The sequence below is a fragment of the Portunus trituberculatus genome, chromosome 45 (assembly GCF_017591435.1).
Source record: "Portunus trituberculatus isolate SZX2019 chromosome 45, ASM1759143v1, whole genome shotgun sequence".
Classification (NCBI taxonomy): domain Eukaryota; kingdom Metazoa; phylum Arthropoda; class Malacostraca; order Decapoda; family Portunidae; genus Portunus; species Portunus trituberculatus.
In genome coordinates this window covers 3,727,480-3,742,390 of record NC_059299.1, presented here as the reverse complement: position 1 = coordinate 3,742,390, position 14,911 = coordinate 3,727,480, and the positions used below count along the sequence as shown (strand labels likewise).

Here is a 14,911-nt window from a genome sequence, read left to right as displayed (position 1 = left end):
ACCAAATTCACAGAATCACTCCACAACTCTTACTCACCAGATCTGGCAGTCTGCTAAGGTGAAATTCAGGAGGAAAGTTTCAAGTTTTGACACTGGTAAAGATCCAGTGCAAGTAGTAGACAAATCAAAGAATAATGTCTCTAGGTAGCATTCCAAGAGTAGAAGTGCTGAGAGTGACAAGCTGAATAATTTGAAGGATCTAGGCACAAGTGTCAATCAAGTATGGTCTTTGCTTTTCACAGATATAATGTCCTAACTTTTTGATCACACCTCATAAGCAAAGCTGTGCCTTCCCTGGACTTGAGGGGTGGTGGGGAGGAGCAAGCCCTCCACTCAGGTACACAAAGCATGCCTGGTGGGAGGACCTGTTGTAATGCTTGAGTTTCATTAATGTGAATTGTGACACAAGATTCACCCATAAGAGTACTGGCAAAGTATGACATGGTCTTAGATGATGCTGAATTAAGTAAAATATCACATTTGTTTTTGTTTTCCTACAATGCTTGAAATTAGTGTCCATTCAATAAAAAATATTCAATAGGCTACCCTTCCTTTCCATCTCAGTGGAGGAGGTAACACTATCTGGTGATCATTAACCTCACAAATCCTTCATGCTGGGCTGCCATGACTCATTCACATTACAAATACATCTGATTTTAATTTCCTGATTGTTAAGAACCTTTTTCTTCTTATACATTTTGAAATCTGAATATTTGTTGTGACCAACTTTAGTATGAATTGCCTTCCACTCTTCTCCTTGCAATGGCTTGGCGCTCAACACTTCCACCTTGCTGAATACACAAAAACATTTGACATCCAAATAAGACACACATTCCTATGCTGCCATAAAGCTAACTGGCAGACCCAAGACCTGTTCTAACGCAATCCAATGAGTTGATGTGACCACCAGGCTGTGTGCTGGAGTTCACATCAACTCCTGTGGCCAAACTTCACAACAAAACCTGGGGCAGAAGCTGCTGTATACAGGAATGGTGGCTCGACAGTTGCTATGATGCTGCTACACTCCCTGAAGGGTTATACATTGAACAGGTTCTTCTCTGTTAAACTGCTAAATGCTTTTCCTCCTTGCCTGAACAGCTTACTGTCTCACAAGAGGTGCATCCCAGTCTCAATCTATGCTTAGAGTAACAAGCAGAGCTGGAAAAGTTTATATTCACTTATTCATTGATATAAGAATATGCACCACTCCAACTGCAATCCCTAAGTGCCATCATATAAACAAAATGAAACCCCACAGGGCATCACAATCTATAGATGAATATTACACATAGATGAATGGCAAAAATCACGAGCTAGCCAACCCACACATTCTTCCCTTCCCACAATCTCAAAACAGACACATGTAGATGTCAACTTCAAGACAACACCAATTTCTCTAGTAAAACGATGTACTTATCTGTGTGAGCTTGCTGTCCTCTCCTCCCACAAACTCTTCCTTAGGTCTTCAATCAAGTCTTACAGGGAAGAGGAGAGATGCAATGATACACAGGGAGTGTGTGCATATGTGTGATATATGTGTGTGTGTGTGTGTGTGTGTGTGTGTGTGTGTGTGTGTGTGTGTGTGTGTGTGTGTGTGTGTGTGTGTGTGTGTGTGTGTGTGTGTGTGTGTGTGTGTGTGTGTGTGTGTGTGTGTGTGTGTGTGTGTGTGTGTGTGTGTGTGTGTGTGTGTGTGTTAACTGTCGCCTGCTGGTCACCCAGCCAATCTTCCCATTACGGAGCAAGCTCAGAGCTCATAGACCGATCTTCGGTAGGACTGAGACCATCACACACAACACACACCGGAAAGCAAGGCCACAACACCTCGAGTTACATCCTGTACCTATTTAGTGCTAGGTGAACAGGGGCCGCACATTAAGAGGCTTGCCCATTTGCCTCGCCGCTTCCCGGGACTCGAACCCGGCCCTCTCGATTGTGAGTCGAAGTGCTAACCACTACACTACGCGTGTGTGTGTGTGTGTGTGTGTGTGTGTGTGTGTGTGTGTGTGTGTGTGTGTGTGTGTGTGTGTGTGTGTGTGTGTAATTCACCTTGGTCGCCTGTTGGTTACCCAGCCAGTCTTCCCATTACGGAGCAAGCTCAGAGCTCATAGACCGATCTTCGGGTAGGACTGAGACCACATCACACACAACACACACCGGGAAAGCAAGGCCACAACCCCTCGAGTTACATCCCGTACCTATTTACTGCTAGGTGAACAGGGGCCACACATTAAGAGGCTTGCCCATTTGCCTCGCCGCTTACCAGGACTCGAACCCGGCCCTCTCGATTGTGAGTCGAGCATGCTAACCACTACACTACGCAGTGTGTGTGTGTGTGTGTGTGTGTGTGTGTGTGTGTGTGTGTGTGTGTATGCACTTGAAATTTGAAAAAAACTGGAGTAAAATGGAGGTGGAGGTGGAGAGGGAGATGCTTAAAATATATATGTACATGAATGGTTCTGTGGCAGAGCAGCAGGTTATGGCAGGCAATGGTAGTGAGTACAGCTTCATCCTCTGCTGAAGGTACATGCTCTGCTGGCTCTGCTGTGTGGCAGCAAGGATTTGGAAATGTTTTGTTAAAAATTGAGGACTTCTGCATGTGTGGTGTGGGGGTGAAAAAGGTTGTGTGATGGTGGTGACATCTGAGGAGGTCTGGCCTTCAAACACACTGACCAACAAGAATAAGCCAGGATTTGGAGGAAAAATAAAAAAAATTGAAGTTAAAAAGGGATACCTAGTTCTCATACTTTTACAAGAGAGAGAGAGAGAGAGAGAGAGAGAGAGAGAGAGAGAGAGAGAGAGAGAGAGAGAGAGAGAGAGAGAGAGAGAGAGAAAATGAAATACAGACACACCAGGAAGCACCACCATTACAACCCACATCACCACTACCACATCCCACCACCACCTCAGTCACCTGCAGTGCCCCTCAGCCCCTCGATGTTAGCTCCTCAGCAGAGATACGGGGCTGAGGTCGGCTCCAGTGTCCGGCATGTCCTCATCATCGCCCTTGGATCCCTCATGAAGCAGGATGTACTCACGGGAACTGTAGCCAAACTTCACCACATCCTTCTCCAACAGCTCCACGAACTTCTTGGAGTCAATTCTGCGGTTGTTGACAAAGGTCCCATTTGCTGAGCCCAAGTCCAGGATGTATGGCTTGACTGTGCGACCTGTGGAGTGAAGGGGCAGAGTAGGGTGCTGGATAATCTTAAACCAGCATTGTATTATCTTTTTTTTTTATGTAAGAGGGGGAAATCTGGCTAAGGACAACAAAAACAATTCAACTAAAAGGCCCACTTAGATACCAGCAATGCATCATCTTTTTTTCTATGTAAGAGCAACAAAACAATTTAACAAAAAGGCCCACTTCGATGCCAGTCCCCAAGCAAGTCCAAGAGAGTTAGCCAAAAGAATGGGATAAATGTCTTGAAATCTCCCTCTACCTGGCTTTATGGTAAGTAGGAATAAAATAAGGTGAAACATACAGGCAGCTTGATAAATAAAATAAAGAACACAGGACAGACATAGCAGCAACATAAGTAACACCATGAAATGTTACAATACACATTTTTTTTTTTTATGCAGAAGCCAGCCAAGGACAACAAAATATATAAAGAAAAAAAAAAAAAAAAAAAAAAAAAAAATCCACTGAGTGCTGGTTCCCTAAAAGAAAAGTCTTAGATAAAGATGTGCCTCCTATCCTGCCTCACCTTTCGTCCCATCTTCCCTGTTGTAGGAAACAAGTCTGTACTGGAGGACGGCGTGTTGCTTGGAGCAGGACGGGTGGTCAGTGGGGATGTCAGCCACCTTGCGGTCCCTCCCAATGAGGTAGGCACTCTGGCGGTGCAGTGGAAGGAAGGGCAGCTCCTCGTCCCCCTTGAAGATGTACCTGTGTGAAAGGAAACAGTAGTGATGGGCTTTGGAATAATAAAGAGGCAGACTGAGTAATGAACGTGATGCATGGGGAGTGGTGAATATGATGAATTGATAATGAATAAGACATCAAGAGTGATCTGGTGAATGAATTGTAAAGAGTTATGAGGAAGATAACTCACTTGGAACCTTGGAAAAATTATATTCACTATTGTCACCATCAAGACACACTGACAGCCACACAACCTCACCATCGCCACCGTCGCTTGGGCTTCCTGGCCTCAGAGGGCTGCGAGTACTTGATCACTACTCCATTGTACATGTTAGTGTCCTCTGCAAGCTTCCCTGTCACTGCAAGGTTGGGCTTCTCTCTCTCCTGCTCCTCGCCTTCAGCATTTCCATTACCATCATCTCCACCACCATTGCCACCCGCCCCCCAACTGGTCCTGCAGGATATTTAAGAGAAAGGATATTGTTGGCATATTCATATTAAGGAAAGTTAAATCATACAGGACTGCATATGTCAGATTAATAATACTGAAAGTGTTACAACAGATTTCAATATTTACAGCATGAAATGAACCTTAGTAATACACAGAGCTTTAGAAGAGATACTACACAAACATGCTGGATATATTCAATCACTGTAATGTAAAATAGAAATGTCACTTTTTATTTACATGAGAGGGGAAATCTGGCTAAAGGCAATAAAAATGACTCGACAAAAAGGCCAACTTAGATTAGAAATATAAGCTTTGGTCCTTTCTTCTGTTCTTCTGTAATGACAATACTAACAACAATGGTGGTGGTTCCAAGCAAGACCATTATGTTACTTCCTCCCAAGCACCTCACCTTCCATTCTCTGAGTTGGCAGTACTGTTAGAGTTGTCCCATGATGACCTGCTCTCCGGCTCCTCCTTCACTCTCTGGACAGGGCGCACTCCCTCCTCCGGGTGTGGCCGCCGCCGCTGCTGCTGGTGCTTCTGTCTCCTCCCCCTACCGTTGCTCTCCTCGTATTCCCCGTCCCATCCCTCACTCCCCTCCCTCTCCAGGCCAGGCTCCACCTTGATGCGTCGGGAGATGTCCGAGGAAACGGAGTCCTCCTCGTCATCCCATTTGCTCTTCACCGGCCGACTGGAGGAGATTGAGCCAGGGACATAAATATACTACAAATACACACATGTGGATAGAACTAATGTGGTTAAAGATTGAAAAGCTTTTAAACTCTCTCATGAAAAAAAAGGAAGAATGTGGTTTTTCTTAATAGTGGTTATTGTAAGGGAACTGCAGTTTACTCAAAATCAATAGTTCAAAGGTATCCAAGAAGGCAATGCTGAGACAAAAGGAGGTTGCATCTTCCTAAAAGTAATGAATGGCATCAATAACTGTATAAATTTAAATAAAATCAATACAAAAACCCAGCCAGTACTCACCTAGCCTCATTCCTTCCCTTTTCTCTGCTCCTTTTTTCCTCTTTTCTCTCCTTCTTCTCCTCTCTGGTCGACCGTCGCTCCCTCTCTGGCTCTAATCTCTCCCTGGCTCTTCTCTCCTCCACTTCTCTTCCTTTCCTTCCATCCACAGGGCGTTCCAGGCTCCTCCCGTCACCACCCCGCCCGCCCCGCTCCTCGCTGTGGTGGCGGCGGTGACGTCGGTGTTTGTGTTTGTGCTTGCGGTGGTGATGGTGGTGGTGGTGCTTCTTCCTCCGGCTTCCTGAGCTTCCACGGTGTCTCCACTCATCAGGGTGCTCCTCCACTGTGTGCCTGGCCCTCTTCCGCCTTTGTTGCTGTTGGTAAAAGTTGTTGTTGTGGCTTTTTTTTTTTTTTTTTAACATGTAGTTTGTTTCACTGAAATTGTTTATGTAGCATTGCATCTCACATCTCACTTATGACTAAGGCAATGATAAAACAGATTAGTTCACCTCTTCCTCCTCCTCCTCATCCTCACTGGAGTTTGCTCTCTTGCTCCTCTTCTCTCGCTTCACTTTTGAAGTTTTCCTCTTGGCGTGCCGCCGCTGCCGCCGCTCCTCCTCACTGTTGCTGGCATTGCTGCTGCTGCTGCTGGACGATGGGGAGTTGCTGGAGCTGGAGGAGGCATCGTCGTCTTCACTGGACGGGGCACTGTCATACCCTGTGTGGTACTCCACCTCCTCCCGGTAGTCTTTCTTGCTCTGCTGGAGAAAGCTACTGTGAGGCACTTGCCAGATGACACACTAACCAAATAAAAACATTAGTCTTCACACTTTGCTTACACCAGCAAACTTGGCACGCAACAAACTTGTCATTTTTGGTGAGTGTAAAATCTATAAATACTTTTAAGATTTTACTGGTATTTTAATCAATAATACACATTTGTCATTCAAAATACACTTAATCCAAAACCTAACATTAAAAGTGTTATAGTGAAGTGATCAAGATGCACTCAGCTACCAGTAATTCAGCACCAGCAACAACCAGCCTCCCCATCACTTCCCGGCCAGCACACAGTGACAGGCGGGGAGGGGAGCGGGCCATGGGGGGACCTGCCCGCCATACCATCACCCGGAAGGGACCTTGAACTGGCCTCTGTGGAGAAACCTTCCTTCCCTTCTATACAACTACAAGCTACTTTGTGCCTCTACCTCCCTCATTAGGAGTAGTGCCTGGTGCCGCTGGACTGCCCCAGTCTAAGGCACCCAGCAGACCAGCGGCACACACAGCTAGGCAGGCACCTGGCACACCAAGCCTGGCTCCTCGTCCCTACTTTCCCTCCTCCTTGCACAGTAAACCCACACCCCTGCACGTATTCAGTGTGGGAATACAACCTGCCACGGTATCAAAAAGAGGCGAGATACAGTACCTTGCCCATCTTAGCGCCGGATACCTCACACAAACACACACTGTTGCCCCATCAGCCTGCCATGTAAACAATGTGTACACCTTTGGCATCTCATATTTACCTATCATGTTTTGAAAAAAAAAAAATCAAACAATCAAAATGCAAATAATATAAAGAATAAAGCAAAATTAAGTTAATACATTCAGTAATAAAACAAGTAATCTGCTGAAAATCATATAAAAAATGTTTTCATACAATTCGATTTCGTAACAAAAATTTAAGGGGCAAATGTTCTTCTTATTCAGCAACTATATAAAATAGCACATTATAATTTAAATTTTATGGTATATAATTTTGCGTCAGAAAAACTCGCATATCTAAGTTTGGAAAATAATTTACCCCTGCGGTCTTTATCTTGCACCGCAACGAAAGGCGTAACCCACGGGCTCCCTCTGCTGAGCCACGTGTTTGCTGTGACTAACCCATGGAAGTATAATTGGAGTCTGGGATGAGTCGGAATGATGTTATGAATGCGAAGGCAACGCACTACTACCGCTGTAACTCCCTACCTCCCTTTATACTAAAAAATCACAAGCTGAGCATTGCAAGTAAAGGAAAACCCTAGTGTGTGTCGCCCACTTCCTGTTTGCTGCTGTTTGGGTGTGTGGGAGCGGTCTTGTGGTTGTGGTTGGGCGTGCGTGGGCATCTTTTGGGTGTGTTATTATTATGAAAGGTCTATTGTGTATAAATGCATGCATTCATAGATTAATTAAATAAATGCAGCGAGGGTTTGAACATCCAGCCCCCTGAGTTGCACCTGGTGGTTCACAGGTAAACTCCAATGGCGGCTCTTAATTGCCTAAACCTGTTTTTTTCGTAAGTCATGGAGCCTCATAATCACGATTCGCCTGCAAGGATCCTTTCATTCTCCCTCCACTTCCCTCATGCTAGAGGAGAGAAAAAAAAGGACATGAATTAAGTGCTTTGAAAGTTAATGAAGTCCTACATTTACTCCCCACCTCTCTCTCTCTCTCTCTCTCTCTCTCTCTCTCTCTCTCTCTCTCTCTCTAATTCGTCATAACACCATTAGGATTTCCCCAGGGCGAGTTAAGACATAAGAACACCTTTATTGTACAACTAATATCTGAGGCGTGGGAAGCAAAACAGCTGTGCATGACATCATAACAAGGGAAGGGTACACACCGAACAGTACAAGATAAAGACAGACAGACTATTTCATCTGCACAGTTCCCACACCATCGTCTTACCATGAGGACCTTCGCATGCCTTCTCCTGTCCCTTCTGGTGGGATCCTGCTGCCTGCTGACGTACGGTAAGTCCTACAGGAGCCTTTCATTGCAGCACCGTCAGGAGATTAAAGGATGTTCATTTGTGCTTGATTAATCTGAGAGAGAGAGAGAGAGAGAGAGAGAGAGAGAGAGAGAGAGAGAGAGAGAGAGAGAGAGAGAGAGAGAGAGAGAGAGAGAGAGAGAGAGAGAGAGAGAGAGATTACTGCAGAGAAAAATACAATACATACATTTATAAGGTTTCTGATTCCATTTGAGAATTACAGGTGGGCTAAGGACTGACAGGGGAGATTAGCCTGCAGGTGTGAGGTATTTTTGGATGTTTTTCCGGCTCAGGGTCGTGTCCTCATAATCCTGCGAAATATGATTCACTTGTTATTTTGAACTCTAAGAGAATTTAAGTTTTGGGATTGAATTTGACGGGCGTATTATAATTTTTTTTTTTTTTTTCCGCTGTATGTGTTTCTTAATGTATTCATACTCTTGCGCGTTGTTAGTGGATGTTTTTCTAATTAACACCTTCAGTACCGTGCCGCGTTTTCATTTTTATTCTGGTTACTATTTAACTATTTTATACAGCTTCAGAAACTTATGTTGGGATTGAATTAGTGAAGACTCTGGCCATTAATCTTCTGACTTCCATAGACCATTACTAATGCAAATAAAATCGTCTAACCATACCCAACACATGCGTCTCAGTATTGAAAGGGTCAAATCGTGGAGGAAAAGAGTCAGGGAAAAAGTGGAGATTAAGAGAGAGAGAGAAAGGGACAGATTATTTTAGCCTTAATTGTTTTTCTTTTGGCTTCTTCAGGAAAACTTGTTGGAGGGTAATAAAGGAAGAGAAAGAAAGATGTTATGAGGGAAGATCATCGCAGGCTTGTATCCCCTTGTTGGTTTCTTAAAGGAAACTTAATTAGAGGCATAAGCACACCTTCAGCAAAACTCCGTCTCCCTTGGTCTTCACTCCGAACTTGTCCGAATGTCTCTTCAGGGAAACTCTTATTAAGAAGGAACTGTTGTGAGACGAGTTTATTCTTGGCTACCTTCTTTTTTTTTTTTTTTGCGGGGAGAACTATTACGGGAAGAGTATATTGCAGACTTGCCTCACTTTTATTGTGATTTTTTCTTTGTTCTTTTTTGTCGCCCTAAGCTAGTGCCCTTCTTAGACACAGAAAAGAGTAGAAAACTTGACATTCGTGTTATCTTGAGGCCAGTATAAACAAGACGTAGCAGAGAGATTTCCCACAATGTTCGCTCTCTGCTTTATCTTCACGTGGCGGACTTAGATAAAGCACAGCGCGTAGAGAGAGAGAGAGAGAGAGAGAGAGAGAGAGAGAGGGGGACCAAATTCTGAAACACGACTCATAAGGTTCTAATTGAGTTATGGGGGGTATTTTAACGACTTTAGTGACATATTAACACTATTTCTACGTTATTGACGGGAAATATACCTTTGAAGACCCGTTAAATCACCTTCTGACCTTGAAAAATAGTGGTGAGAGAGCGGAGCCTTTGAAGACAGGAGGAATGGGTGGTGGGGGAGCGTTGCGCAATGACAGATAAGAGAGAGTGCACCCTTAGATGTCCCACGTATTAAGGCTCCCTGATATGCACTTTGAAGCTGCAAGACGAACTGAGATGCGCATGTTGATTTACTAAAGGCAGCAAGAAATGACGAGTCTGTGGAGCGAGGTGGAATAGATAAGCAAAATAATTAATGAATAAGGAAGTGAACAATAGTAATGAATATGATAGTAGAATGACAAAAAAAAAAAAAAAACACATGAATAAACACACACACACACACACACACACACACACACACACACACACACACACACAATTATTATACCTCTAACTTGCTCTCATCTTCTTCCTTGTGTGTGTGTGTGTGTGTGTGTGTGTGCAGGTCAGATCCCGAGGCGCCAGGTGACCAAGACACTGACACTAAGTAATGGCATTGACTGGGGCACTCTGGGGAAACTGGAGTACTGCCCAGACGGAAGCTGGGCAGTCAACTTTGAAGGGAAGGTGAGAGAGAGAGAGAGAGAGAGAGATAATAATAATAATAATAATAATAATAATAATAATAATAATAATAATGATAATAATAATAATAATAATAATAATAATAAGGTTGATAATGATGACGTCTATCTTCTTTAATTAATCAAAGTAGCCTTCTGGATTATTTCTACTCATTTTCTTATTTTCTTTATGTCTTAATGGTTTTGATGGAAGTGTGACTAAGATTTCAAACTTTTCTCCTCCTCCTCCTCCTCCTCCTCCTCCTCCTTCTCCATTCTCTATCTCTCACTTCCTTTCTTCATATTTCTACTTCCCCTCTCTCACTACCTCTACTACTACTACTACTACTACTATTACTACAACTTTTACCACCACCCCTACTACTACTACTACTACTACTACTACTATCCTTACAGTTCGAGCCCTACACCTTCTTGGACACTGATGAGACTGGTTTCAACGCCCTCAGGCTGTACTGTTTCACTAAAGACAACTCCCTGACTGGTTTTATCACGTCGACGGAGGGAGATAAAGGAGAGTGGCAGGGTGAGTAGAGAGAGAGAGAGAGAGAGAGAGAGAGAGAGAGAGAGAGAGTGGGTGGAGGAGAAAGAAAACTGGTATGAGAGAAAATAATACGACGGAGAAAGAAAACGAGAAAAAAAAATGAGAAGGAGGAAGAGGAAGAGCAGCAGCAGTAGGAGGAGGAGGAGGAGGAGGAGGAGGAGGAGGAGGAAGAAGAGACGCACGGAGGTAAGTCAGAGAAAAGCGAGTATGAAAAAAAACACACACACACGCACACACACACTAACATAAAAAAATCTTCAATTCTACCTACATTTTTTCTGTAATATCGAAGAAATCTAAAGTTTTTCTCCCTCCGGACAAAACATGCTGACGTAAGGCCTGGAAGAGGGAGGAGGAAAGAAGGAAGAGGAGGAGGAGGAGGAGGAGGAGGAGGAGGAGGAGGATGGTCGAGACAGATGTGTACGGCCGAGATGTGTTTCTTGGGAATAACAAGGGAAGCAAGAGGAGGAGGAGGAGGAGGAGAAGGAGAAGAAGGAAGCAGATGAAAACAAATAAGAGGAAGAGGAGGAAGAGGAGGAAGAGGAGAAGCAAGGAAACAAAGAAAAGCAGCACTAATAACACAAGATAAAAAGGAAAAACATTATATGTGTGAGGAGGAGAAAGAGGAAGAAGATGGAAGGAGTAGCAATCAAACAGAGAGAGAGAGAGAGAGAGAGAGAGAGAGAGAGAGAGAGAGAGAGAACCAACATCCTTGCTGCCTATAATATCTTGAAATCCTAAATTATGATTTTAACACACACACACACACACACACACACACACACACACACACACACACACACAGCCCCGAGACATCACAGCAGCACATTTAAAGCACACTCACACACAGCAGGAAGACATTAAGTAAGCGATCGTGCCCCTGCAGACATGAGATCGTGTCACAACGGGTTCCTGACGGCAATGCGAGCGAGGGTGTTGCCGCCTCAGGGAGCTCTGGCCGACGATGTGGCGGTACAGAACATGCAGCTGGAATGTGATTATGGCCGGGAGATCCTGACAGCTGTGGATGGAGCTTACGCCAAGGTGAGAGAGAGAGAGAGAGAGAGAGAGAGAGAGAGAGAGTCATAACCAATGCTCGTTTTCCTTATGTGACTTTTCTTTCCCCCTTCCCCCCCCCCTCTCTCTCTCTGGTGCTGTGAAGTTGCAATACTGTGAAGTGATGCTTTTTAGATTAGGTTTAGTTCAGGTGCTGTGATGCTGTGTTGCTGTAATGCTGTGACGTGTTTCAGATTCCCTTGGGTGAGTGGGGGGAGTGGTCAGCGTGTCCCAAAGACTCAGCCATCTGTGGGATTCAGGTCAGTGTCTCCTCTTGTTACCACCTGCGTGTTGAATACTAACAGTGTCATCTCCTACCTTGACTTACCATTACATTGTTGATTCTCTCTCTCTCTCTCTCTCTCTCTCTCTCTCTCTCTCTCTCTCTCTCTCTCTCTCTACTGGTTTTGTATAATTCATGCCATTTGTATTCTTTTCACAAAACTCATCTCCTTTTGTATCCTTTTATTCAAGCAATGTTTCCTATTTCTTTGCCCTCTTCCTTTTCAGCTATTTTGGTTTTCTGTAGTTTTATGTTATATTTAATTTTTCATTGTATTCCTTTTGTCTTCTCTTTCCATATTTCTCTCTCTTCAATTCCCTAATCAGCTGTTTCTCATTGTTTTTAGTATTATTTTTAGTTCAACATTTCTTCTAGTCGTCCTTCGTCATCTCGTCTGCATTCTACCATTTGGTTCTTTATGGCTTCATGTGCCTTCCGTTTTCCACCTCACAGACCCAATATAACAAACCTACGACCGCTGTGGACGATGCAGGCGTGTGTGACATGCTCTTGTTCTGCTGTTCCCTCAACGAAACCACCACAGTCACGAGCTAACCAGTGGCTTTCTTGGTATTTATCTTCGCGCACCTCATGTCCTCATTACGACGCTTAAAATATCAATAAATTAATAGTTCTGCTAATTCTATAAGACTTCAGTGAATAATTGTGATGTAATGTTTCCAAACCAATAAATTTTAGACATACGTTTATATAAGAAAACGTGTATATTTGTGTAGTCCCAAGAACTGCTTATACTATGCAATCTCCATTTTCAGGAAGACAGACTGCTAAGTTGTGTACAGGAAAATATAAAAGAAACGTGTAAGTTCTGTTGAGACGAACAAAAGAAAGAAAGAAAGTAGGAAAAAAGAAGAAGAAAAAAGTGCGTTTGATAAACACTAAGCTATGGCAGACATGAAGCCTAGCCATTGAAGCCAACAGCCACATCATCCTTGTAAACCGGAAGAGAGAGCCCGTATGTTCCTATAAATAACCAAAAGAGGCTTTCACTATTTTCTTGTAAGTGAACCGGCTTATCTAAATCATTCAGCCTTTCTGCGAAAGCCTCTTCAATTCAAACGAGTCTATAGAGATACTGTAAGTTCCCAGCGGAGTATTAAAAAAAAGAAAAAAAGAAAAAAAAAAGAGTGCCGTCATCCGAAGGTACTTTTATACCAGCTGTGTTTGAGGCGTTCTCAGAATACAAGTTTCAGAAATGTTGGTGCATATGTCAGTTTTTCTTTTTTTTTGTTATATTTTTCCAGTTTGTAGATCCGGAGTGATGGGAATACATAAACTCTCTCTCTCTCTCTCTCTCTCTCTCTCTCTCTCTCTCTCTCATGAATACCAGCACATAACCTGAAGCATTCGCAACAAAGCATCAACACACAATTCGCCTTCGCCTCGTAATGCTTGAAAGGAATTTTAGTGTCTGCGAGATAATTCGGCAGGCTATCACTCGTAACTCAAGTTGGAATTATGCACCGATAATACCATTTCCTTAGGGTTGGTTTACATATTTTGCATGACTTTTGCATTTTTAAGATTTACGGGGAATTGATATACATACGCCTGTAAATGTGCTTTTGAAGGCAGAATATTTATGTTTCACATTTTAGTTTTTCAATTAGCAAAATACACAACAACAAAAGTTCAGCTGTGAACCAGAATAGATATGATGAAAATATACACCAGATCTAGCCTACACATCACAGAGAAAACTTTATTGTATAAAAAAAATAATTCATTGTAAACAGTAAAAAGAAGCGCATATTTACTGAAACAAAATGTTCCTTACAACAAGAACAATTCTGCACATAGTTTAATAATAACGATAGCAATTAAAACAAAAAATAAATTCGATAGAAAACCACTAAAATGATGGAAAGAAAGGAATAGTTTTAGTTGAAAACAAAAGAAAAGCGGACCGAACTAGAACAATACGAAAGCACCACAATTCCTGAGCGCTGCCTGTGTCACGTGGGGTGAGTGAGTGAGGGAGTGATATACATATTTATGGTCTTCGTGGCCTCGATAGGAGCACCTGGAGCCTTGGGGGGAAATGGACAGCAGGAGGCGGTAAGTAGGTCGCTATTGATGGACTATAGACAGAATACGAAGGACTATGAACGATTATACATGATTGGTCGGTTGGGCTATGGCAGGAAGGCTTGCGCACACACACACACACACACACACACATTCTCTTACTGATAGATTTAGACATGTTTTGAATTCGGGTGACTATTTATTGGCAAAGAAGAGTGTTATTTATTTTATTTTATTTATTTACTTTGTTTTTACTCCGTGGTGATTGAGGAAGGAGGCGAGAGAACACGTCAACAAGTGATAAGTTTGAGGAAGGAAGCATTGTTTTTGTGTATGTACGTATGTGAAGAAAGCTTTGTGTGTAGGAAGTATGTGTGTATAAAGTGTGTGTATGTGAAAGTTTTATGTATACTGTGTTGTATTTATTTAGGTTATAAGTACTGTATTGTTTGGAAGAAACTTGTATTGCAGACGTGTATTTTTTTTCTTCTTGTGAAAGGGAAGTATATATTGAATAACGAAAATAGGTATGATAGAATGCTGTAAGTGGAAAAAAAAAAAAAGAAACCGAAAAAGAGTACGTAAATTGTAATCCCGTGCAAATGACGAAGTTATAAGTAGCCGTACATGGAAGGAAAGAATCCAGGGAGTACACAAGAAAAAAAGTAGGCAAAGATATAAATATTAAGTACATCATTACTATACCAAGAGTTATGCATGTTTTCCCCACACTGTTGCTCGCGGGACTGCTAAAATTACACCATCAAACGAGAAAATAGTGTTGAATATTCATATCTTTTGGGAGTCGAACAACAATGCCCCAGCAACGATATTGTTTTATTGGAGCTATTAATTAATATTTTCCCGTATCGGCTTTGTGTTAATCGTGAAATGTTTATGTGCCGGGTGAGTGAGTTACGTACGGCTGGCAGGGGTA

General features: G+C 42.9%; 2 protein-coding genes across 5 annotated transcripts; one reads left to right on the top strand and one right to left on the bottom strand.

Moving 5' to 3' along the window:
* Positions 1-2,632: 2,632 nt before the first annotated feature.
* Positions 2,633-6,858, bottom strand: LOC123519352 (FHA domain-containing protein DDL-like). 4 transcript variants are annotated; one of them, XM_045280606.1, is made up of 7 exons: positions 6,706-6,858; positions 5,789-6,037; positions 5,304-5,653; positions 4,723-5,004; positions 4,122-4,316; positions 3,708-3,886; positions 2,633-3,167 (listed from the first exon to the last, which is right to left on the bottom strand). In XM_045280606.1, exons 1-7 carry the CDS (start codon positions 6,712-6,714, stop codon positions 2,938-2,940), a joined length of 1,494 nt encoding a protein of 497 aa, XP_045136541.1. In that variant the 5' UTR covers positions 6,715-6,858; the 3' UTR covers positions 2,633-2,937. The 4 variants fall into 4 exon arrangements, with proteins under 4 accessions (XP_045136541.1, XP_045136539.1, XP_045136540.1 ...); XM_045280604.1 differs by having other exon boundaries at positions 5,789-6,040; positions 6,706-6,821; XM_045280605.1 differs by lacking the exon at positions 6,706-6,858 and adding an exon at positions 6,488-6,511 and having other exon boundaries at positions 5,789-6,040.
* A 1,006-nt stretch (positions 6,859-7,864) lies between these two features.
* LOC123519354 (vitelline membrane outer layer protein 1 homolog) lies at positions 7,865-12,645 on the top strand. The gene is made up of 6 exons (XM_045280607.1): positions 7,865-8,017; positions 9,904-10,025; positions 10,439-10,568; positions 11,473-11,630; positions 11,837-11,902; positions 12,379-12,645. Exons 1-6 carry the CDS (start codon positions 7,954-7,956, stop codon positions 12,478-12,480), a joined length of 642 nt encoding a protein of 213 aa, XP_045136542.1. The 5' UTR covers positions 7,865-7,953; the 3' UTR covers positions 12,481-12,645.
* The last annotated feature ends 2,266 nt before the right edge of the window (positions 12,646-14,911 follow it).

Excerpts from the sequence above, each read along its gene's own strand:
- LOC123519352 (XM_045280603.1), bottom strand. The coding sequence starts at position 6,404 with ATGGTATGGCGGGCAGGTCCCCCCATGGCCCGCTCCCCTCCCCGCCTG. Across the intron at positions 5,005-5,303 it reads AAGGGAAGGAATGAGGCTAG|TCGGCCGGTGAAGAGCAAAT; the intron begins GTGAGTACTGGC and ends AATCTCCTCCAG. Across the intron at positions 3,168-3,707 it reads CAGGGAAGATGGGACGAAAG|GTCGCACAGTCAAGCCATAC; the intron begins GTGAGGCAGGAT and ends TTCACTCCACAG.
- LOC123519354 (XM_045280607.1), top strand. The coding sequence starts at position 7,954 with ATGAGGACCTTCGCATGCCTTCTCCTGTCCCTTCTGGTGGGATCCTGC. Across the intron at positions 10,026-10,438 it reads CAGTCAACTTTGAAGGGAAG|TTCGAGCCCTACACCTTCTT; the intron begins GTGAGAGAGAGA and ends CTATCCTTACAG. Across the intron at positions 11,903-12,378 it reads CAGCCATCTGTGGGATTCAG|ACCCAATATAACAAACCTAC; the intron begins GTCAGTGTCTCC and ends TCCACCTCACAG.